At 39.3% G+C, this 25,869-nt stretch overlaps 1 protein-coding gene across 1 annotated transcript in view; it reads left to right on the top strand.

The window, feature by feature from the left end:
• Positions 1-8,299, top strand: part of DUSP10 (dual specificity phosphatase 10) — a 37,218-nt gene extending 28,919 nt beyond the window's left edge. The window contains exons 3-4 of the mRNA XM_049769516.1: positions 3,774-4,142; positions 7,781-8,299. Coding sequence (XP_049625473.1) covers positions 3,774-4,142; positions 7,781-8,046 — 635 coding nt within the window. The 3' untranslated portion in view covers positions 8,047-8,299. The remainder of the gene's footprint in view (positions 1-3,773; positions 4,143-7,780) is intronic.
• The last annotated feature ends 17,570 nt before the right edge of the window (positions 8,300-25,869 follow it).

Below are 25,869 nucleotides of genomic sequence, written 5' to 3'. Positions count from 1 at the left end.
TTGATTTTTTGGCATCCCATATGCTCCCCTCAGTACCTCCAGCTGTGATTCTTGGGTGCAGAGCCAGGCGTAAACCCAGTGCAGCCTAAATTCAAATCAAACAAACAAAGCTCTGAAAATTAGTTTCTCATTGAAACTCTTACTGTTAAGCACTATTGATGGTAGGGAGTGGGGGTCCCAGCTAGCAGTGCTCAGAGGACCATATATGGTGGCAAGGATTGAAGTGGGGTGGGCTGCATGTAAGGACACCTGTGCTATTCCTAACCTTGAGATACATCCAGAAAGTTGATAGATTGCATTTGAAAGCCCCTCACATTTTTCTCTCACAAGCCAGCCTTTCTCTCCTCCTGCTCTGCTCTAGTGATCTAAAAACTCTGTCATAGTGTCCTCAGCAAGCAATCAGAATTGTGAAATAATCAAATATGCAGTGACCCAGCACTTACTCTTCAGGGCACATGATAGTTAAGGGAAAACAAAATACCCCCAAACACCCCAACTCCTTTCTTTCTCCCTGCCCCAACTTCCAGCTCTGATTTAGGGAATATATCCCCCCAGTAGCATGAGCTACTACTGTAGACATGACTCTAGGAATCCCCGATTCTACCACTTGCTGATATTTTGGGGCCAGGGATCCCCACAGAGATATCCATGGCTGTAGTAAAAGAAGTATAAAGGCACAAACCCTTAGGCCTCCACTGAGCCTTCAAAGGCTGTTTCTCCTTTGCCCTTCCAAGACGGTTTCCTCTCTCTGCTTTCAGGGTTAAATGAAATGCCCTTTGCTAATCACCCTGTCTCAACCTTTCCTTGGACAAAGATTCCACCAGACAAGACGAGCTTTCCCCCAAACCATGTACCCAGAATTTTGCACAGGAGCACCCCCTATGAGTCAGAACATTTGGGGTCTGTCTCAGACTCTCTCCCAACCCCCATGGGTTTTTCTTCCCCCCCTGTTAGGCAAATGGAAGGCCCATGCCACCTGTTAGCATTACGTCATTGGATCCCCAGAACACAGTTGCAAGCAAGGTCTTAAACAAAGTGGTTCTTGTATTGTTTGCACTCAAAGAGCTGACATCATGCCAACTGATGTCATTGTGTGTCTTTGTGTGACTGCTATGGCAACAGGGCAGGTGGGGAGCCTCTCGCTGATGTCACTGGGAAAGTAGGTGTAGAGACAGAATTTTAAAAAGCTGTTTTCTGGGGGGGGGGCTGCTTCTGGCATACTTTTTTTTTTTTAAATAACTAGCCGCTTTGAAGACAAATTACAGCATGAGTACCCTAAATAAGAACAGAGAAAGGGTGGTTGTATTTATTTGTTTGTTTGTTTGTTCCTTCATTCCTTAGAGACTTTATTTTGTTGTTCTTTACTCCCAGCTTGTATGGAAAAGTGTAACAACTACCTTCTTCTTAGGGGACAAACAAAAAAAACAAGTTGATTCGGTTCCCTTTATAGAATCAGTGTGGCCCTATAGAGGCTGATCAGATTCTAAAATAACTCAGGAGTTTGTGATGCCAACAGTGGGTGATTTAGAAACTCTTTTAAATACTTACTAATGAAGTTTTTCCAGCTTTCCATTTCTTTTAAAAATGATTGCCTTGGGCCTGACCGATGTGATTATCATGTTTTCATAGCAGAAGAAAGGCAGAGGGTCATTTTAGGAATCAATGAGAAGTCTAATTTTCTTTTCCAAAAGCAAGTAGGTTTGGATGCTTTCAAGAAGTCACTGATATCATCCCCTCCCCCACTTTTTGAACATTCTTTGGATCATTGGGGAAGTGGGGAGGAGGCTGCAGGAAAACAAGACTCACAGGTTTAGGCAATTCATTCCGTGTGCAGAGGCTGTGAACAGACTGCAGAGCTGGTCTAGGTCACAACCTGAATCTTCCCACTGTGGCTGCCAGTGATGAGACTGGCAATGGGGAGGAAGAATGTCAAGTTCAGAGCTCTTGGACATATAAGCTCTATGTACCATGTACTGGTCCAGTACAGACATGTCCTGTTTCCACAGTGCATCCCATTACTGTCAAGATAGATGAAAGCCTTCCATGTCAAGGGGGTACATGTTGGGTTTTAGTGGCTTTGGGTTTAGATACCTCCATTCACTTTGCAAAGGCCAGTCCAGAGTCAGTGCAGATGACTGATTAAAGTTAGAGAGCATTTGGGGATAATAACGGCAATTCAGCTTTTGTTGTTTTTACATGGATATTGTATAATAAGAATCTCATAAGAATCCTCTTTATTTGTGGGTGATTCAGCTAAAAAGTACAAAAGGAAAATGATGAAACAATACTATAGGATCTGTTTTATCTCAACTTAATTCCCTTTTAGCATAATCCTTTAGCTCTTGGCCACCTATGTGGCAAATGTTTTTAATGTGGATTTTCTATTCAACATACATTTTTATTACCTTATTGTATTTGAGAAGTTATGATCACAGTTGTGATAGCTTTTATGATTTTGTTGAACAATCTGCCCACACCTTCACCAACCAATTAATACTTAACACAAAGCACTATTTTTGTTTTATTTTTTCCACTACTTTTAACGGCGACCGGTATTCCACTGGAGGATAGAACAACTTTACTCACGTAGAGCATTTTGGCTTTATTTATGACTTGGCCTTTTCTAGACAATAAATCAAGTTATAGTGAAATATCTTTTGCTAGTAATTTTCTTGATCTACATTTTCTTAGGTCAATGCTGCAGTTGTTGAAAGCGGAGACTTGCATTTAAGATGTGGAAACTGGCACCACTGTAGCTTTTTACACTAGTCTGTTAATGGAAGGAGGCAGAACAGAACTTTTGATTCAAAGGAATGTATTCAGAGTCCATTAGAGACTTCCTGGTGTGTTTTTGAACTCACAGTTTCAGAGAGTTCCAGGAAGTAAATTTTGTTTAGTAGAAGAGAGGACAGGTAACATGAGGCCCCTCAGATAAAACTATCTGGGGAGAAATCAGAAGCCATCTTACCTTATCATGTCTGGATTGTGTCTTAGCAAAACACTTCTCTGTTTCTTTGCCCATGGCCAATGGCATAAACAAGCTAAATGAAAAGACCTCATTCTTGCTGAGTGATTTTTGGATGCCACGCTGGATGCCAGGTACTTCCTATGTGTGTGATCTTTCTAAAGTCTCAATCTAAAGTCACTAAGAGGTATATGCTGTTATCCTCATTTTCCAGCTGGGGAAACTGAAACACACAGAGACACATTCTCTTGCCTAAGCCACAGATCCAGAAAGCAGTGTCACCAGTATAATAGTCAAGATCCCCTATATTTTCCAAGATCTCTCTGTTCATCATCAGTTTGCTGGATGGGGAGCAGATGTCAGAGCAGATGGGATGAGCTGATGAGGATGCATGACACAGGTCAGCGGTACCTAGAGTCTAGCAGAAACTTCTCACAGAGGATGGCAAACCACCCCCCCCCACCTCCTCAGCTCCTCCAAGGCAAGGTTGTCTATAAGTCACTGCGCAGAGGGTTCTGTGAGGCAGATCAAATTTGCTGTTGCTATAATAGCTGGATGCTGCCTGGAACTGTTTCCCAGGAAACCTGTCCCAGTTCATGTCAAGAGCACTTGCCCAGTCTCTCAAATGAAGTCACAGCCTTTCATGCATAGCCAGAGTATTCTCCAAATGGACCTGCCAGTTGTGTTTGGATTTGGGGCACTAATGGCTTTGCTCCTTCATGAGGCCCCTGGTTTCCTAGGGTGACCACTGCTACCAGCTCTGCAGTTCCAGAGATAGTCATGCTCACTCTCTGTGCTTTGGTTCCAGGTGGACTTAGCAGTTTTAAGCAGAACCATGAAAACCTCTGTGACAACTCCCTCCAGCTGCAGGAGTGCAGGGAGGCGGGGGGCACATCTGCAGCCTCCAGCTTGCTACCTCAGTCCATCCCCACCACCCCGGACATCGAGAACGCAGAGCTGACCCCCATCTTGCCCTTCCTGTTTCTGGGCAACGAGCAGGATGCTCAGGATGTGGACACAATGCAGCGACTGAACATTGGCTATGTCATCAACGTCACCACACACCTGCCTCTGTACCACTATGAGAGAGGCCTCTTCAACTATAAGCGCCTGCCAGCCACTGACAGCAATAAGCAGAATCTGCGGCAGTACTTTGAAGAGGCCTTTGAGTTCATCGGTAACTATCTCCCCTGACTCTTCTCCCTTCCTTTCCCTTGCAGTTTAGGCTTTGCTAGCCAGACCAGGGCTTTTGCAAAGGTGGCAGAAATGCTGCCTCTAGATGTGGTCTGGGCTCTGCCTCCTGACACAAAATTTCCTCCTAAGTGTGAGTTCATCTGGTACAGTGCTTTTTTAAAACCATCAGAATGGATTTTCAAGAAGATCAGTCATTCATTCCGGTGGGGCTTCATCTCCCTAAATGTCCTGCTTCGAGTGCTCAAGGGAAAAGAGAGTGATTGACTAACTAACCACTGAGAGCTCATTTTGGAAGAATGGGTGAAAAGTAGAAATCTCAGATTAGAGATGGCTGGTCTACTAACACCCTCGACTTATTGCAGGAAATACAAATAGTTAATATGACCCCTGGATCCTCAAGTCTCTCAGACCTCCTGATTACATTGCAAACTGTCTTATCCAGCATTTCATTACTTTGTCTTGAGTTCATTTATTTTGTAGTTGGCATGACTCTTGATGAAATGTTATGGCAAAGGTGGCTTTGCTAAAGAGTGGCTTCTGAAGAAATTTTTTATTTTTGAAAATAAAATAATGCTTGTCTGGGGCTGGAGTGGTAGCACAAGCAGTAAGGCATCTGCCTTGCCCATGCTAGCCAGGCATCCCATCTGGTCCATTAAGCCAGGAGCGATTTCTGAGTGCATAGCCAGGAGTAACCCCTGAGTGTCACCGGATGTGGCCCAAAAATAAAACAAAAAACAAAACAAAACAAAACAAAATTCATGTCTTTCCACAGCAAGTCAGTAGAGGGGTATGACTTACTATCTGCTTACTTGCCCAATTGTAAGCCATGGTTGGCAAAATGGGGGTGGGGGGTATAAATGTGAGTACTGCAGAGGAAGAACTCAATTGTTTTAGAGAATTTGCTCTACACTCAAGTAGGAAGGATCAGGTCATGTTGCCCAAGTGGTTCCCAATGGAAAATTCCAGCAAAAATACATGTACTTGAAGAGACCAACTAGCAGCCTAATCTTAAAAATGTTACTATGTCTACTGCCTTGAAGTATAAATTTTCTTGGATAATTTTGGTATCTAGCCAACTCTCCACAAATTTTATTATCAAGTGATTCCAGCTTTGATTATGATAATCTAGAGATCCAGTACTTTTTGTTAACTTTTTTTTTTTTTTTTGAAAAAGCCAGTGTACTTAGGACTTACTCCTGGCTCTGTGATCACTCATGAAGGCCCTGGGGAAATATAGGGGCTGGCAGGTATTGAACCTGGGTCAGTCTTATGCAAGGCAAGTACCCTACTCATTGCTATTTTGATTCAACTTTTCTGAGCTATTGCAACTGACTCTGACTAGCTTGTTCCAGGAAAAATATTCTCATATTTATTGCTTCTTTGTCACAAGCAAATGTAACTATCTTGGGTTTAGCAGTCATTGAGTCTGTTGGGTTTTTCTTTGAATTGGCTGTACTTGTCACTTTGCCCAGTTATCTGGCTTGCTTATAGTGCCTCCATTATCAGACCATGGAAATTTGGAATGGTTCCTTATTTCAAAAAAGATGACTTTGCCGAGATCTTAGGAATTGTAATGTTAGAGACAGGACCAGAACCAGGGACTCTTAACTCTCTAACACACTAGACAAGTATAGTGCTTGTCTTGCTCTTATGACTCCTGACTGGCAACTTGTGGATCTGTAAAGAGCCTTTAGATTCTTTTAATCTAACCCATGCCTTGAGCCCCAAGGAAGAACTATTTGCCTTCATACTGAGGAGAAACTTCCTGCTTTATCCTTGATGTTATGACTGCACGTTTATCTGACTTAATCCTAGTTGGGGAAGTTAAGAAATTGTTTTCCATTTAATGAGTAGCTTAAGACAAACTTATTCTAAGAGGATTTCAATAAAAGCACCCACATTCCTTGTAGTTTATTCAGGCATACTTACTTTTTAAGAAGGAAAATTGAACAGATTGTAAATACCCTGTAACCTGAAAACAACACAGCATCAAAGGCTGCATAGGCTCAAAGTTATTTTAATTGTTGTATTATTGGAGCAACTGAAATCTTAGAGTCTTGTTTTAGGGCAAACACAGCAAGTTTTACAGACATAACATTTGTGGAGAGTCTAATATAAACTAAGTTGAGACTGGGTTTAGTATTTACCTGTGCCAGTTGACTTGGTCTTGACATAGCTGCTATTACTTCAATGCTCACTTAGTGTGATCCAGAGAGAATGAGGGAAGTACCAAGAAACCATAGAAATCACTTCTGGAGTGTAGTGAGTGGACAGGTGGGCAGCACCAGCTAGTGCTTTTCAATCACCATTTCCCGCCCTCTTGTGTGTGGAGGTAGATAAGTAGCATGTGCTGAAGAAGAGAAATCACAAAAGTAGACGCTTGCTTAAAATAGTTAGCTCTGAGGAAGAAGCTTCATCTCTAGGTTTTCAGATCAAGTTTGCAGTGTTCCTTCTCTTCGTGGGTAGCTGGTGGAAGTAATGGAAAGAAGTTCAGTCTATACAATCCTTACTCACTCCCCACACTGACTTTTCATCTAATTGCTATTCCTTCAGGGTGTGATCATTGTGATGTCTTTTAGTCTCTGAGAGTCATTAGGCGCCCATTCAAGCAGTACTCACAGACTCTTCTTTTGAGCTTTTTAAATACCTGAATACATTTCAAGTATTTCTGCTTTCAATTGTTCTGGAATTCTTTTATGTCTGCATTGCAGCCATGCTAGAAAGACATAGGGGAAGGGGTGTGTGCATCTGTGTGTGGAATGGTTAAGATGTAAAAGCATATTGTACCTCACTAGAGCAAGTTATGATTATGAGCTAACTTGGCAACAATAGGGATTTCTACTAAGGTATCTAGTGATGGCTACTTCCTAGTTGTGTTGCATCTCTCAGTCCAAATGGAGTCAGGCTGTAACTCTTTTTCCATCATACTCCTCTGTAGAGCAATTTGAGAGAAGAGACAGAGAGAGAGACAGAGAGAGAAGCACACGCAGAGAGAGAGAGAAAGAGAGAGAGACAGAAAGAGAGAAAGAGAGAGAGAAGATGAGAGAAATTTTCATTTGGTCAAGGTCCTAGTGGTTCCCATCACTGCTATGCAGATTGCTCCTATGGGTTGCAAATGTTGCAAATACTGGTCTACCACAGCAGTTATTCCCTCTAACTAGTACTCAGACAAGTGTCAGTCCTCAGGTACAAAAAGGTTGAAAGTCACACAACCTGACAAGGGCAATAAACATCCTCCTTAATCAGAAGGCTCTCCTGAAGCAGTAGCTTATTGAGTATGAATCGTAATTAAATATTTTCCCATCAATACTAAAGTTAATGGTGTGGAGGTTCTACCTTGAGCAGTTGCCCTCACCCAGAATGGAATTTCCTATGAATGATGCTTTCAACCCTGTCTTCCCTCTAATTGTAAAGAAGTTTCTTGTTCCTGCTAGTATCATAATAGCAAGAGCAAGGTGTTGGAGGTAGCAAACATTAAAAGCCCGATGTAGCTAGTAAGTCCTTTCAAACCCCTTTCATGGCTTCTCTCTCGTCCTAGTGGCTTTGTTAGAAATGGAGAGCAGTTCTCTCTCCTTCCAGTTCATTCTCCTTTCCTTCACCTCTTGCCTCTCTCATTTCCAGAGGAAGCTCACCAGTGTGGAAAGGGGCTCCTCATCCATTGCCAGGCTGGCGTGTCCCGCTCTGCCACCATCGTCATTGCCTACTTGATGAAGCACACACGGATGACTATGACTGATGCTTATAAATTTGTCAAAGGCAAACGACCAATTATTTCCCCAAACCTTAACTTCATGGGGCAGTTGCTGGAGTTTGAGGAAGACCTAAACAACGGTGTCACCCCACGGATCCTGACCCCAAAGCTGATGGGCGTGGAAACAGTGGTGTGACGAGTTCTAGAAGGACTTCTAGACCAAGAGGAAGGAAGATGGTTATTTTTTTTCATTTCTTTTTCTTTTTTTTTTTTTAATGGGGATAAAGTTTGTGAATGAAACAAACTTGTTTCAAACCAGTTTTATTTTTAACAGGTGTGAGAAGAAGCTAACTTTTGATGCCACTGAGACTTACCTCCCATGGACTGATCAAACAGGGAAGGGGCTAAAGAAGCCATTATTAAGCCAATAATAAAACCATAGCAAAACATGTTTCTTTCCCTTTTACTTTTGAGCTATTGTTAGAGTTTATGGAGACATAGTCTGTGCAGGTTCATAGACCAAGGAATATACACTTTAAAACAATAAAAAGAACCCAAAGTATGTAGAAACATTGAATCATGAGGATCTGGAGTCTGTCTGGGCAGGCCATATTGAAAACAGAACCCAACCCAACTCTCTCCAAATACAAGGAGAACAGGGCAGTTAAGTGGTGTAAGAACCTTCCACATTCTTTAAAGACAAAGCATACTGTTGATTTTGTGTGTTTTATACTTGGATTATTTCTTCTCCCTCTCTGGGTTTAAGAGATTATTTTTTTTTTTTTTTGAAATAGCAAGGTACAGACCATTTTACCATATGCTTTCACTGGCTTCTTGTGCAATAATATGGTGTTTTGAGTGTGACAAAAGTTTGAGCTGGCAACAGGATAATAGGCAAATAGAGCAAGTATGCCAGCTTGAAGGCAGAAAGGAAATATACAATTATTTTTCTTCCCACTGTTTTCCTTTAACTAATTTTGGGGGGAGGATTTAATTCTGGTTACAGTGCCATAAACCTTGTTACATATGTATATCTGAATGTAAAAAAAGAAAATTTATTTAAAAATATTTTTCGCAAAAAAATTGGTGTGTTTCTGTTGATTGTGTAAAAATTTATTTTCATTATATAAATGAAACTCACTTTGGGATGTGTCTTTTTTCCTCATCTTTTCTTTCAACTCTTGTCTAAGCATCTCTTACCTTTGGTGGCTTATAACACACCACATAATTGGGAATAAACAGAGGCTTTTACATGAGGGAATAAAAGATTGAGGGAGGGAAACTTGTGTTTTTGCTGAAAAGCAAAGAATTAGCAAGAAAGACAAAGAGCTGTAGTATTGTTCTGCCCAATCATCATCATCTTGGTCCTTACTCCCCTTATCAACCACTTCTGCAAATATGATCTTCCTCAGGTGAGAGGACCCCCAGGAAGTCACCTTAAAGGAATGAAGTCCTTCTGTACCAGCCTTGGCAGTCAGCTTGCTATTCAGAATAACTCCCCATTGGCAAGTTAAGAAATAGCTAACATTCCTGTTAAGGGTCTTTGTATCACCTTCCATCCATTGTATAGATTCACTATCATAGCTCAACAGATGTGTAGTTGGTATTCCAACCCCATTCACAGATGAGTGGGCATGAGGTAGGTGAGTGTACCATCTAAATATTTCCTGCCTTGTACTGAAAAGAGATTTCTAGAGAAGTGGGGCCAAGTGGAAGATCCAGAGAAAGCTGATTTGCCTGGGGTGAGTAATTTGAGCTGTCCAGTCTCTCTTACATGCAACATAAGTATTTCTATGAATATTTGTTTATAAATGTATTCACAAAAATATTTTTTACATTTTCACAGTTTTTTTGCTAGAGATTTTAAATGTTCCTCTTCTTTTTTTTTGGGGGGGGGGGCACACCCGGCGGTGCTCAGGGGTTACTCCTGGCTGTCTGCTCAGAAATAGCTCTTGGCAGGCACGGGGGACCATATGGGACACCAGGATTCTAACCAACCACCTTTGGTCCTGGATCGGCTGCTTGCAAGGCAAACGCCGCTGTGCTATCTCTCCGGGCCCTAAATATTCCTCTTAATTAGAAAATCAGAGACTAGCTTGAACAGAATGAAGAGATATTTGTGGGGTTTTTTTTAAATATCTTTAAACACTGATTACAAACATGATTGTAGTTGGGTTTCAGTCATAAAAAGAACACCCCCCTTCACCAGTGCAAGATTCCCTTCACCAATGCCCCCATTTTTCTCCTCCCCCATCCCCTGCCTGCATTCAAGAGATTTGTGACTTTGTTTATAGAAAAGTATTAAACAGAACCAATGGTGTTTTCTACTCTTCTGACCTAAGAGTACTCAGTGAGTGAGCATATTTAAGGAGTCTGATAATTGATGATTTAGAATACATTTGTTAGACATTTTCAGTATTCTAATTTAAAATGTTAAATTTCTAAGAAAAGGTAAGAATTTGTAAGAGTAATATTTTCTTTATCCTCATTTAATCCAAAGAAGAAAACCCAGTTTCTCTCTAACTCCAGGGTAATGATTTGTATTTTTCAATTTAATGATATTTAGAGACTGTTCTGGGGGGCAAAGAGGCCACCTTCCAACCAACACACTAAGAATTCTGCAAGAGGCTCAGGTCTTTTTGTTAATATGTTTTGATTCACTCTTCCTTTCTTCCTGAGGAATGTTAGCTAGTTAGTGAAAATAAAATGAATTAGCTAAGTAAGCTGTTGCTCTAGAAATTGTTTTCTTCCAGAGAAAGCAGGTTCTCAGAGTCCAGCAAGTGTTGGGTGAATTTAATTACTTACTAGAATGCATTTCTAATATATTAATTTTAAAATAACACAGTAAGCATTGACACCATAAGTGGCCAAGAAAGTAACTCCAATGCCTCAATATTTATTTCAACAGTTAATATATTTTTTTCAGTCACATACAAATTTCCACTATTAACCTCCATGTTGAGTGTAGATTATTAGAGTTCATATTTCATGAAAGGTTTGACAGTTACTTTGGAAGGACAAACAGGGTAGAAATTGGGGCAGGGACATTGATACATCATTGCATATTGGCCATAAGTGAGGAAAAAAATGGCCTCCAAAAAGGGTAAGAAATGATGGAAACCAGTAACAAAGGGAATGTATGGCAAAGTCAAAATTAACAAGAGTAAAGAACATGAATTCTAAACCATTCTTCAGTGACCTTAGTTAGAATTTAAATAAATTGTTCTAAAAAGATCTGGGAGATAAGAAACTTGGAAAGATAATTAACTAGAGATAAATTAATAAAACTCCTCCACTACTGTGTGAGTGGGCTTTTCAAAGCATGACATAACAGCATATTTTATTTTCCTAACTTTTAACATTAAATCCCAGGAAATATAAGTTGATGTTTAGTTTTCAACGCAAAGTAGAGGTAGGTGGAAATGTTGAAAATCACATGGAGGCCTCCCCTCAGTCCTACCTTTAACAGTCCTGTCTTCCTTTACTTGGGAATAAATAGATTAAATGCTTATACCTTTCAGAGTTCCTAATTTATTCTGAAATTTGCCAGTGTTTTCTACAATATACATGTAAAGAAACACTGGACGATAAAGAATGAGGGGCTTATTCTAGAAATTTTACCCTAATCCTGACCATACTTTTTAATTATGGGTCCTGATAAATTGATAGGAGTGTGTCTATTCAGCAGTGTGCTGTAATCTCTGGATCAGTGGGGCTAGAAGTTAGAAAAGATAGGAGATGGGCATGAAACAGACATTTGGAGGCGAAACTAGAGCCCCCATTTATTTGCCATTAGTTAACCTCACCAGTGGATGACAAACATCAAGGACAGCAAGCAAACCTTTCTACTGAAAAACATCGATTTTTTTTTCTAATTGGCCACAGAAAACTTTCTTTAAGAGTATAAGAATGAGTTACATGAGGTATTAAAGCAAGAATAGAGATCATGGGCATTGGAGTTATTTATTTTTGAACAAGCTTTTACCTTATTTTATTCCTCTTTCATGGAGTGATAGAGGGCTCTTAACCTCTCTTTAAACTTGAGGTTAAACCTTGATTAACCTTGAGGCAAAGAACATTTACTTCTATAGACATTTCAGGTTGTATTTTATGATCCTTGAGTCATTTTCTATTTTCAAATTACTGAGGATTTTTTCTGAAAAAGGTGTCATAATCTATCTGTTTATAAATGACTATTCTGTCCTTTGCCTATGAAATGAACAAATTTGTACAGGAATCCTATCTGTTGATATTTAGTTTTCAACTCAAAGTGGAGGCAGACACATATGGTCTATGGAACCCTGAATCTCGATGTAAGAGCAGATGCCTGACATCTTGAACTGTTTCAGAAACTTATTTTGTTTCAGATCTAAATTTCTGTACCCAATATCAGTGTGTGTGTGTGTGTGTATACGTGCATGTTTTCTTAACACCAAAGACTTCACCAAAGACATGTCTTACAAGTCTTAGAGTTTAACTCAATGCTGATACCATCTAATTAGAGATATTCCAGAGATTAATTACTTAATCCTACAAAACTGTGTGTGTCCTTTCAGCTGTTGGTCACAAGCTAGGTTGTCCCCTGCATTCTTGCTAGTGTCCTCTGCATTCTACCCTGTATTCCAACAATATTCCTTGATTAATGTTTTAGAATTGTTCAGCTCTAGGATTCAGATATGCAGTTTTTAACTAAGAAACATCAGTTTTTAATCAAAGAACATGACTCAAGAATAGCAAGACAGAGCACTGTAAAAGACAAAGGACAAGGAAAGGTCATTGGCTTCCATTCCTTCTCTGAGTACACTACACTCCTCAAATCTCCATTTGTTCACCAACTCAGAAGCTCCTTGAATTCCCTGTTATTTTTTTTATGAGAGCTTGATTAAATAAGTATGGTTGATGAAGTATTTAGCCAGTAATAATTGAAGTCAATTCCAGCACCTCCCCTTTTTTGCAGATTCAGAATGGAACTTAAACTTCCAACCCTCTAAACACATGGCAATGGGTTGCAGTGATAGGACAGTGGGGAGTGTGTTTGCATTGTATGCTGCTGACCCAGGTTTGCTCCCTGGCATCCTCAGTGGTCCCCAGAGCACAGCCAAGAGTAACTTCTAAATGGAGAGCAAGGAGTAACTCTTAAGCATCACTGGGTATGACACTAAATAAACATATGGCTCCTGTGTTAACATAACAGAAGATATGTGAAGAGCTTTATCATAAAGAATAAGGATTTAAAGAACTCTGTGTCCTGTGAAATAAAGTTAAATTTCAGTACCATGATTTTATTCACAAAAAAATAGTCTAACCATTACTTGGGCAATAAACTGGGCTAGCACATTCAATAAGAAATTTTCTATGAAATTTAAAATGACCCTCTACACTTTGCTTTTCATTGGTGGGAGAAGAGAAAGTAGCAACCTATTCTTTAGGAGGCCAGAGAGCACAGTGGTAGAGCGTTTGCCTTGTACATGGCTGACTCAGGACGGACCCGGGTTCAATTTCCGGCATTCCATATGGTCCCCCGAGCTTGCCAGGAGCGATTTCTGAGCACAGAGCCAGGAGTAACCCCTAAGCATTGCCGGGTATGGCCCAAAAAACAAAACAAAAAAATCCTTTATTATGTCACAAAACCTTTTAACTTGTTTCAAATCTCTGAACTCCATAGACATTTAACTGGTAGCCCCACACAGTCTCTAGGTTTTATTTCTAACTTTCAGTTACAAATTTCCTGACAACAGTTTGTTGTACAAGTGGATGTACGGGGACCAGGTGAATTATATAAATTGATCATTATGCCCTGGAGAAACCCAGTGACAGATTACAGAGCAGCTGACCCAAATCAGGGGACACAGATGACAAGATTCCAACTGCCAGAAACACAGACATGGAAAATAAAAGTGGGAGGATCAGGCTTCCACTGCACATTGAAAACAGATAGTATGTATAAGGATAGAATTAGGACATCAGCTCTGGTCCAGCCAAAGGAGGACAGAATGAATGATGCCATAAATGGGTCAAAGAACAGTCCTGGAGGTTGAAGGAACCTGGACTCCACTACTTAATCTGTCCAATAAACCTGAACTTTTAAGTATCAGTTTGGCCTAAAAATCTTTGAGCTCAGAAATAAATTCACTTGAGTGGTACCAATATCTAGGAACAAACAGCCTGACATCATGAACACAATGTCCCTACATGAAGACTCTGAACTAGAAAGAGAACATCAGTTTTTGTGGAACATATAGACAAGGAGCCATAGAGGTTAAATATCTCAGGTTGTGGACAAGAATTACTGATCCTGCCAGTGAAAGCTTATTTTCTCACATGATCTTTACCAAACTTCAGCCAACACTTACTGTAAATAGCCAAGATAATGGTTTTGCATGTTGCATCTTGCCCATTATAATGATTCATGTGTTGTCATGTAAAGGTAGCCAGGGAGGAAATATATAGTTATTTATATAAAATACATGTTATATATATATATATATATATGTGTGTGTACATATGTTCTAATTTAAAACTAAAACAGTCTGGGGCAGGGAGGTACAACATGTTTTTCACTGGTATGGGCCTCACACACCACATGCTCTCCTGACCATCACCAGGTCTTGTTCTGGAGGTATCCTGAGCACTGCCAGGGTGACCCTCATGGTGACTTGGCACCATAGAGTTTGAGTAGCCTACCTGCAGATTCAGACTCTAGCATTGGAACAGTTATAATATGGATAAGTATGGCTAGGAAAGGCCTCTGGTTACCATGAACACCACCTGGAAGCCCCTCCCCCCAATAAAATAAAATAACGAGTCTAAATTTAGACTGTTGGACTATAATCTGACCATTTAATAACACACAGGAAAATAATCATCTGTCAGATCAATGCTACTTTTTTCTAACCATCAGTTGTATTGAGTTATTCTATTACTGGAAACTGTGAAGAGCAGCTTCAATGGTATAACTTCTTGTTTTATATATTGAAAAGCCCACCATAATTCAAAATTTATCTGCATTCTGCTTTGGTCAATTGTGTGAAAGTACTGGGACTATTGGAGGAATCTCCATACTAACTTTTTTTTTGAGTTCCCATTGGTGACACTACTTTTCACAATTCTGTTGAGAGCACTGTATTGCTTTTTGCTTACTATTTTGACCTATAGCTTATTGTTGAAAATAAATCACTCTAAATAGAGTGACTTAAAACAATGAAAAATAATTTATTCATCAATGTGAAGTTCAATCAGGTTCAACAGAGAAAACTTACTAAATTTCTCATCAGGATCCAAAATGCCATTTCAGGCTAGAGAATCAACTTCCAAGTTTGTTTGCTCAAGTATTTCTTAAGAGTTCAACCTGAGTTCTTTACTGCCTACCTTGGTTTCTCTCATTGGGGTGCTTTTCCAGAGAAAGCTTTTGTTTCTCCAAAACATGTAAGCTTACTTTCAAAAGCAAATATTCCAGAAAAGTAGGAAAATGTTGCAACATTTCTATATTACCTAGCCTAAGAAACCCCATATTCTGTTCATTAAGTGACTCAATAATCCAAGCCTAAATTCAGTAAGTATTGAGGGGGTGTATTACAATTCACCTTTCAATGAGAAGAATAACAAGTCTTTTTTGATCAGACAATCAACTGCATTTCACTTTTCAAAATAAAGGCAATATAAGAAAAATTATTTTATAATAAGCAGTAGTATTGCAATTAACAGAAAAAAGCACAGTGTTTAGTCCCTCCACAAACTACCTTAAATAATGTTCGCCTAATGTTTGAACATCATTCTTGATCCAATAATTATCCTTTTCCATCCTCAGAGCCCACACAATAGGGAATGGGAATATCCTTTTATTCTGGTGGGCATGTCGATTTTCTCAGAACCAATCCACCCATCTTTTTCTTTTATCCAGACAGGACAACTACAATAGATCAGATTTTTTAAGTGACTATTCTGAGAGGCATTTCATACTACATAACTCATGACTAATTCTCTGAACTTCCTTTCCTCCCTTTGGTTTGATATATTATATAGACAAACCAGAAAGTTTCTCAAGAAAAGAAACCTAGCAATCCATCATATCTCTGTGTGCTATATCAAATGATGTCTATAAAATCAGTGACCCAAATGCTGGCCTGATATTGGAACTTGGAATTAAGCCTCCCACTGGGAGAATAAATGTCTTATCTGGCTCTACACAACATAAGCTTTCAAATTCGTGACCAGTGGAGAGTGTTTGCCTTCTTATTGGCCTCCTTTGGGGTCCTCGAAATAGACTGGTCTACTCAGAAGTAAGCCTGAAGGCAGAAATTCCAGAATAGATTGATGTGGCAATAGCTTTAAAACTGGAAAGGAAAGGAAATTGAGAAAGGGTAGGTAAAGAAGCCTGTGAGATATGTGATCAACAGTTATGACTGTGATAAACAGGCTTATTTCAACATTATCCCATGGGGTATGGGTGCTGGGGAATTTATCCATTGAGATAGAATTTATTCATTTATTTGAGTCATGGCATGAACACTTGAGAGTGAGAATAATTCATTTTAGCAGGTAGAGCTAACCAATGATTATTTGTGATCCATAGCCCATTTGATCAACTTCACAGTTCTGGAGAAACCTGACATAACTGAGCAGTAGGACTCTTCTTCCTCCATTCAGGTAGAAATCCAGAAGATCTATTGCCTCCTGTCTGGTTTATATTGACTTTATTTTCTAATTCAACCAATTCAACTCACACCCTGCATTCTTTTACTTCTTGTCTTTTATTGCTCATTATTTTAAAATAAGAGTTAAACTTACTCAGTCTACTTCCAGATAAGATCTAGTCACTGATTATTCAAAATCAGACCTGAGGCTATATAGATCTTGCATTTTTCTTTATTACCCTGTACCAGTCAATACCTTTCATTTCATCACACATAAGCTATTCTGTACCCTTGAGAGGCCTGGTTCACTTGCTTCATTTTGCACATGCTTCTTCAGAATGGTGTATATTTGTGGGGATGGCTCAAGTGAACTGTGACTAAAGAGAATTTTCTAAAAGTTAGTTGTGTGTGGTACAGCATAAGGCCAAGGTCTTTCTCAAGAGACCACAAAGCTCTCCACAAACATGGGCTCTCTGTAAACCCTTGAAGAAGTGTGTAAACAATATCTATTATTTGAATAATTTTATGAGTAGATTAAGCTAACATTCAAATGGAGAAATGACTCCCTAAATCATCTTTTCCCCCATCACAACATTTTCTTCCTAGGACAGAGAAAATGCCAACTCAGGTGTCATTAAGCATCAATTATACTACAGTCTTTTCTGAAGATTCCTCTTGTGTAGTTAAAATAATAACAACCATAGCAGCCAAACCAAAAACCTAACAAATCTGAGGTCTAGGAGTTGAAATTTGACTAAATCAGTCTTAGTTTCTTACTTGACATTATTGTGAGGATTAAGTGCATATTTAAAGGCAAAATAAACATAATAGTTTCACCCCTTATGCATGCTTTTACTTAATTCTTTTTCTGTTAAATAAAGTCTACCAATATCTAAACTTAAAATGTTTCAACAAGATATAGGGGTCAGAGCGATGATGTAAGAAGTAGGGCTTTTGCTTTGCATGGACTGAGATTCCATCCCCCTGCATTCGATATGATCCCCCAAACCAGGGAGCTATTTCTGAGCACATAGCCAGGAGTAACCCCTGAGTGTCATCGAATGTGGCCCAAAAGCAAAACAAAAAATAATGTTTCAACAGAAAGATATTGAGAGACCTGAGTTACAAAATGGTTGCTGTAGCATATAGTTGTAAATATTTTACTATTTGTTGCTGTTAATCTCTTACTGTGCTTATTCTAACCATCAAAGTTTATCACAGTTGGAAGAGCTGAGTATAAGTATTTCTATAACAGTATAACAGTATTATTGACTGTTTTTGCATTCAGCAGGAGCCTGTGAGTCTTAGAACATAGCATCTGAAACCAAGAATTTCTGTAGATACAACTATCACACATCAGAGACTGACAAATGTTAATTCCCTAGATGAGAGTTCTTGAAAAATTAAATTCCATTTTCTCAGATTCACTAAATAACTGAAGTATTGCATGGATGATCTTTCACATGACTCATCTTCTACCAAATCATGAAGCAGCTAGAAGCCGGGACAAAAGCCAAAAGAAGAGAAGGAAGCAGGAGTATTCATCCTCTCATTCTCCACTTTCTTTCCTTATTGATGCTACTTCCTCAAAGGCTGTTGGGCAGGGCAGACATTTCCTGTCTCCAGGAGGCTGGGATTCTTATGCAAATACTTTCCCATCAGGAGGCAGCCTTGTGCCCTACACCTATCCATTCAGTTGTTCATTCAACAAACATTAGCTTCATTTAGATTCTGCATTGGCTCAAATGGGACTCTATTACTAGAGTGGAGAAGAGAGAGTTTTGTCTGCCTAAATTCTGGGAGATAGGAAAAAAAAACTCGGGAATTTACTGTTAGCCCACATTGTTGAGCAGTTATGGAGACTCGGCATGACACAGTAGTTCTGCTCTTCTAATATGAACACCTGCTTTGGGTCTCAAGCTCTTTGAGTCCTAAAATTGGCCTTCAAAACCACAGCATACCTGAAAAGCCTTTCCTTTCTCAATGACTCCTACTGGGACACATTTCCACCCAGAATGGAACATGTGGCTCAGCTTGGCATGCTGCATTCCCTGCCGCTACACACACACACAGACTCTCCAGGAAAGATGTAAGAGGCCCATGAGGGAAGTGGGTTCTATGGAAACAAGGAATACAGGACTACATCCAGCCACTTGCTCTTCAGAACCTAAATCTCAGAATTTCAGGTGCCTGCAGAATGAACCTCCATGACACAGTCAACACAACTGGCACCTTAAATCAGTTATGAACACTGTTTGCCACCCAATATTTCCAGCAGAAAACCACTTTATTACTATCCCTTCATAAACCTCATTGGCAGGCATGACTTGGCCACCAAATTCAACTTCATACCCATCAATGTGGTGTTTCTCAAACTTTTTCCAACCTGGTCCACTTCTGCTCTTTTTTCTTCCTGTGCCCCTTCCTATTAGTTCCTCCCCTAGTTTCCTGTGCCCCATTTATTTGATTTTTCACTTGTGGCTCCCTTGGAATATCTGTGGCCCCTGATTGAGAAATGCCCATCTAAAAGACATGCCTGGGGCAATACCCTGGGATCAAGTAGTAGACAATTAGAAGCATCCAGACTCATTGGCAGATGATCTGCCTTTACCCACCTAAGTTCCTTGGAACCTGAGAAGTTTTAAAATATTCTGATCATTGGGTGCTAGGATAATAATGGGACAAACACACAAATGACACATTACCTCCAGGCCTTAAACTTACTAGGCTAGTGTGACAGCTGATCCTCTCCCCTGCAAGACTTTGGCTGTGACCCTCCAGAAGGGCATTTATTTTTTAGGTTGAAAGCCTCAGAGGTTTATTTTGGGTTCCATGTTAAAGACAAAGCAGAAGTGATATGTTTCTAGACTGTCATAAATGACACCAAAGAAACTAGTCCAAGAGCCACTCTTGAATCTGGCCTCTAAGGATACATTTTTTACACACCCTGGAGATATAGGGAATGCAGATGCTCAGGATGACTCTGCATGAGGCCTATTTTCCTGGTCTCTGACTTTGCTCTCCACACAATTTCTAATCAATGCTATGAATTGGAAATAACTACATTGATGATTTTTCTGCAACCCTCCCCCCATCTGATTAGAAAATTCTGTAAGAATTTTCAAACACAGTATTTCCAAACACAGAGTGCAGTTAGCTGCTGCCTGGGGACCTTTCCACCAGGAACCTGACTTGCCTTTCAACTACCCTGTGTCTACACAGCCCTGTGCAGTGAGATGGCTTTTCAAGGCTATGCATGGCATCCTCACCTCTGCATGCTCACTTGTTTCTCAAGTTGTTGTTTGTTGTTCAGTTTATAGAAACACTGCTCTCCCTCCCCATCTCTATCCTAAACTGATCTGTCCTTTGTAAACTGGCTGGTACCAACCCTGTGGTTTGGCTTCTTGGGTCCCAGAAATGTCAAGAGGCTTTCCTGTGGGTGCACAGGGTGCTTTTCACATCTGATTTGTGTTTGACAGCCTGCGGGGACCCAAAAGGCCAGGGCATTTTTAGCTTAAGTGAAGCAACACCCAAATCCTCCAGGTTGAAGCTAAATCCCTTATTTGCTGCTTTTGGAATAGTAGCTGAGGGCACAGCATATCCTCAACACCGAAGGCACCACAGATGGGGCTGCTCATGGCTGAGTCTCCTATATTTAACATGGCCCTAATTACCCACAGGTCTCTGAGTAGGGACGGCTGATGAGCAGTTCAAGTTCCCTGCATAGAAATAGCCCCAGAATAGTGCCAGTGTTGTTTCTAATTGCCATGGATGAGCAGACTGTCTCATTAATCCTCCCCTATCAGCCTGCACACGGGCTGCCCCAGAATAGCCCTGAGCTCAGCCAGCCCACTGCCAGCTCTGGGTCTGTTAGTTTTGTACATATTTGGAAAGGGGAGGCCCTCCTTCCTGGGGATGAGTGCATGGAATTGAGGGCGAGGAGCAGTGTAGGGGTTCGATATCTAAGGATGTTGAGTTGGGTGTCTAAGAATGAGGAATGCTACATTGTAATGAAAGATGAAGTGATGGTACTGAAACATGTCCTTTTTCTGAACCTCCTCTTGCTCTTGTGCCCTTTGACATCCGTGTGAATATTTGACTCCTTTCATTCTCCTTGTTGAGCCTTCCCTCTACTCATATAAAAGTTAACATCACTTATTTATATTTTCACATAAATGTAGGACTGTTTAATTAATTAATTTATTTATAGTTAAAATTTTATGTTACATGTAGTTTTCCATATGTTGATACCTTAGTGATTTGCAAAAGATGTTTTATTTTACACAACCTAGCCTATATATTAGTGCTTTTTACCTGCCTTTTCATGGACTGGTGCTGGTCCTCAGGTAGAGAAAGATTGAAAACTATTGCTGAGACTCCCAAAGCAATGGCAAAACTTTAGTTCCTCAAGTGAAAAGAGGAAGTAGATGGAACCAGAGAGATAGTATGGAAGTAAGGTGTTTTCCTTGCATGCACAAGGTCGGTGATTCGAATCCTGGCATCCCATATGGTCCCGTGAACCTGCCAGGAGCGATTTCTGAGTGTAGAGCCAGGAGTAACCCCTCAGTGTTGCCGGGTGTGACCCAAAAACAAACAAACAAAATAAACAAAAAAAAAAAAAGAAAAGAAAAGAGGAATAATAGAGGCTCAGTAAATAACCATTTGGGATCACTCCCAAGAGCTCACAGTTAGCAAATGATAGACCTGGGAGAAAACAACAGATCTCTTCTTTGACTGTTCTGAGAAATAGTGGATTACTTATTAGAGACATGGAATCTCTTGGCAATGGATAAGATGAAGCTGTGGATATGGTATCAGACACAGTAAGTCATTAGTCATGCAGAAGGACCACACATAGAGAAAATACAACCAAACCAACTGCAAGTAAGAAGTGAACTCCTGAAATTCTCAACATTAATCTAATTTCTACTTTCTTTGGGGAGAAGAGAATAAACTACCCAGAGCAAAGGGCTCCTCAAGTGATTTGGAGATCTGTCTTTTATTTTATCCCCTCTTCTTCTTCCCATTCTCTCCCTAACCTTCACATATTCCCTTGTATGTTCTGGGCTCTATGGGAGATATAGTTGTCAAAATGTGATGTTGCCATCAAATGAAAAACCCATTAATCCCAGTTGCCTATTTACACTGTATCTTTATCAGAGTCCAAAGAAAATAGAATACAGGAGAGCAAGATTCTAAGTCAAATTGGTTGAGCAGTCACTGAGTTCTAGATACTGTTAAAGATATTTATGTGCATGTGTGTCCATGCCATATTGACAGTCCAGTAGGTACACATCAGACACAGATTCAATTCCTGGCACTCCATATAGTCTTCCAAGCACAGTCAGGAATAAGCCCTGAGTACCACTGTGTGGGCCACCCTTCAAAAAGAATAGCCTTATGTTAAAATTTTATTTATTTCTCAGGATAAAATAAATGACAAGATGTTCTTTGTATCTCAAAAGCAAAGTTTAGAAAGGATAAAATATTTTGTTTAAAGAAGATGGTTCATTGTCTGGAGTTGTTATTCAGTGTTAAGAAGGAAAAGTATTTTAATGAAAATCAAAAATAATCCTTTTCCAAGTAAACAAAGTCACCTAAAGAATGTGTATCAAAGCAGCCAATCACCACAGACTTTCAGGGACTAAGTGATTGTTGACTCCTACAAGATTAAGTTCTCAAAGTCTTCCAGGCCCCTCTCTCTGGAGTCCTACTGAGCCCCTGCTTCTTGTTCTAGAATACAGTGATTCTGATCATTTTTGCAATTTATTCACCCCAAATCTTGTCTCCAACTTTTACATAGATTTGGTTTTCTTAAACACTAAATAAGTAGGTGTGGTCAGTCTCCCTCCCCCACCTTTTTATTGTAACTGGAGATCTTCTATTTCCCTCCTGTGAATTGTAAGATGTGAGGTTTGGTCAAAGGTTCTACCTAGTCTTTACCTCATTTCCCTATATAAAAGACACTGTCCATAAATAGGCAGCGAATAAATTCAATAATCAGACTAGACTGCTCTAACTTAGAAGATAGCGTTTTCTCTGTTGGTTTTGTGGTTGTTGCTACTAATTCTTCTTCTGACTCATCACTGAGAATACATATTTGATCATAAACTGATAGGTCATTTGGGCAAAATTCATGCAAAAGATGCTTTAAGAGAGTCCTAGAAAATATGGACCAACAGGGGTCCTAAATGTGTGTTTGTCTCAAACTCTGGACTGTGATTGGATCGAGGATACCCTGGAAAGATTTTCAGGAACATACAAAGTTCATTTTCAGGAATTCTTATTAAAATTCTAAAGTGGCTAGGGGTGGAATACAGCATGTAGGATGCTTATCTTACATGTGGCTGACCCGGGCTCAGTCTCTAGCATCCCATATGATTCCCTGAGTTTGCCAAGAGTGATCCCTGAGCACAGAACCAGGAGTAAGCCCCAAGCACTGCTTTGGGTATGGCTCAAAACAAAAACAAACAAGAAAATGGAAAGGATGCTATCATGTAAAATAAAAGAAAATTCTGAAGGAGAAAAGACACATTTGAATATGTGCTGCATATCCAGGACAAGAGGTTTGTTGGAGACATTCTTCCACTTGTGATCCGCTTAAGATGCATACTTGAGACCACTCAGCACTGAATCCCATCCAGGCTTTCCTATGGACTCTTTTCCTATTCTAGATATTCATTTCCCAGAGGGAGTAGGTTTGATGGTCCCTGATCATCTGGCATATTAATTTAAGGTACATGCTGAAAAACAATGAAGCATTATTTGAAGCATCTCTGAAGCATTGTTTGAAGTAGTACTGAAACATTGTTTACCTTACTGTTTTTATTTCCTTGAATATGGCCTAAACAAGGTCATTGCACCTTGACATTTGCACAAACATACCTTTCTCATGAATTTTAGAAAAATATGCATGCACTTTGTAAAAGAAGTCCTGCATTAATAAAAGCCTTGGATATTGGGTTGTTTAAAAAGTACATTTAAATAGGTTTGATCCTGGGAAGAGTCAACTAAATGCATCTACATATTTAATAGTGCTGGCTAATTGGAAATTGACTTATTGCTCAAAATGGCTCCATTGGCCGCCTATTTTATAATTATTATATTGGTGATAAGGCTACAAACTTATCAGAGAGTGCTGGTGATAGAAATAAACTCCCCAAATTAAATAAAAACTTCCTAGTCCATATGTTTTGATTTAAAATGAAATTCTTAGATTAGATCTACAACCCTTTAAAACAAGATTTTAACATATTACTGGCTTAAAATTATTGAGGCCAAAAGTGCCTTAGCAGAAACAATCCTGCAATGGTTTTAGGGCTATAGCCCCACCTATGGGAAAGTGGGAAACTATTCAGAAAACAGGTCAGATAAACATTTAGTTTCTTGGACTCTGTAAAGGACTTTAAAATGAACACATAAACAATCTTCACATATAAAGGAAAAAAAAAACTCCAGAAAAAAATAAAAGTAAATTCTGAAGGAGAATTTGATAATTCTCCTTTGAGAATTTCAAACACATTTGAAAATAAAAATGTTCAGAAATAAAATATTATCATTAAAACACTACATAATGCATAGATTCAAAGAGTAAACTTGGTGATTAATATAAATAATATTGAAAGTTACTATGATTTAAAAATGACTTAGAGTTTACTGGTAAAATCAAATAAATAAGAAATTTAAAGGAAATACTAAAAAGCCAAGAAATGTCTACTGGAAATTTCAAGAAGAGACACTAGCAACAATGACAACATGTATGATTTACAAAGGCAGCAGGTGGGCATTCTGTAATTGAAAGGAGATATTAGATGGAAATTAAAAACAATTTCTAACATTAAGCAGGAGCCATTAAAATTGTAATTGCATGTGTCATAGGAAATATCAGGGAAAATTAGAAAACTTTGAAAAGTTCCAGAGAAGGTTTGCTTTTTAATAAAGGATTGCTAATATTTGAGAGCAATTCCTATACTAAAAGTAAATCTGGTCCAAGTACATATGAGTGATTAAAAATTGTATAAATAGTTAAGGTTATTTGAAATTGTATAGGAAAAATATATGGTTTGGCCATAGAGACCAATGCATTTTGGGATGGTATAACCCTAACACATCTTCCAGTTCTGAAAAAGGTGGCTGAGAGTGAAAGGTTGACCCAATGTTTTGTTTTACTCAAAGAACTACAGGACCACTAGATCAACGTTTCTCCAGGAAGGAGAGATACTGGTCTGTATCCCAGAGTGGGTGTAAATGCTACCTCAATGGCTCAGAGCCTTGGAATAAGGAACATAATTAATCTATCAACCCTCCATAATGTTATAATCTAGCCTTTATAGTTTATTATCAGACTATTTTTTTCTTTATTTAAAAATTAACAGCCCTACATGTAAACATGTACTGAAAGAATATTGAATTTCCAAAAGCATCTTCCTCCATTTTATGCATCTCTTCAGAATAATGAAAAAGTCACATTTACACATGGCATATCCTGTATTTTGGAAGGTAAAATTTATTTCTATACTGCAGGCTTTTTCTCCATAGTTTTAATCAAATGTATGACCAAGTTAAATTGTCCTCTCAAATTTAGATTAATTGGAAATTTTATTCATTTATTTAACAAATTTTTATTTACTGAGATCTGCATTCCAAGCAATCTCTGTATGAGTGACCAGACTATACCTTAGAAGAATGTGATTGGCTTAAACTACTTTTTATTTTATTGTTTTCAATTACTTCTACTCATGTTTAATTTCTCCCCCTATCTCCATCTTTTCATAAAAGCAAAACATAAAAAGGTTCACATATAGTATCTATGAAATCCTAATTTGAGCATATGAAATTTGAGAGCAATGGCACATATGAGATTTTTTTTTTCTTTTTGGTTTTTGGGCCACACCCGGCATTGCTCAGGGGTTACTCCTGGCTGTCTGCTCAGAAATAGCTCCTGGCAGGCACGGGGGACCATATGGGACACCGGGATTCGAACCAACCACCTTTGGTCCTGGATCGGCTGCTTGCAAGGCAAACACCTCTGTGCTATCTCTCCGGGCCACATCTGAGATTTTAATTGAAGATGGAATGACCTTGTAGATCTATAACAGGGGGTGACTTAGAGGGAAGGGCTGAAGCTCTGTTCTCTGGGGCACTGTGAACCCACTGTCCTCAAAAGAACTCTTACATTTATAGACCAAAAGTGGAGTTAATAAAACCATCAGAAAGAAAAGTGCAAAATTGCCTTTGTCTCTGGAGAGATATTTGCTGAGTCATTCAAGGTATCAAGCTGGATGCTGGGCTTGTTGTACTTCTTTAAAAAAATATGATAACTGTAAAGAAAAATGAGTCAAAGACGCTGTCATTTCAGTCCTTTGGACTCCCTTATACCCTCATCC

Source organism: Suncus etruscus, chromosome 3 (assembly GCF_024139225.1).
Source record: "Suncus etruscus isolate mSunEtr1 chromosome 3, mSunEtr1.pri.cur, whole genome shotgun sequence".
NCBI lineage: Eukaryota > Metazoa > Chordata > Mammalia > Eulipotyphla > Soricidae > Suncus > Suncus etruscus.
This window is presented reverse-complemented; position numbering and strand designations above follow the sequence as displayed.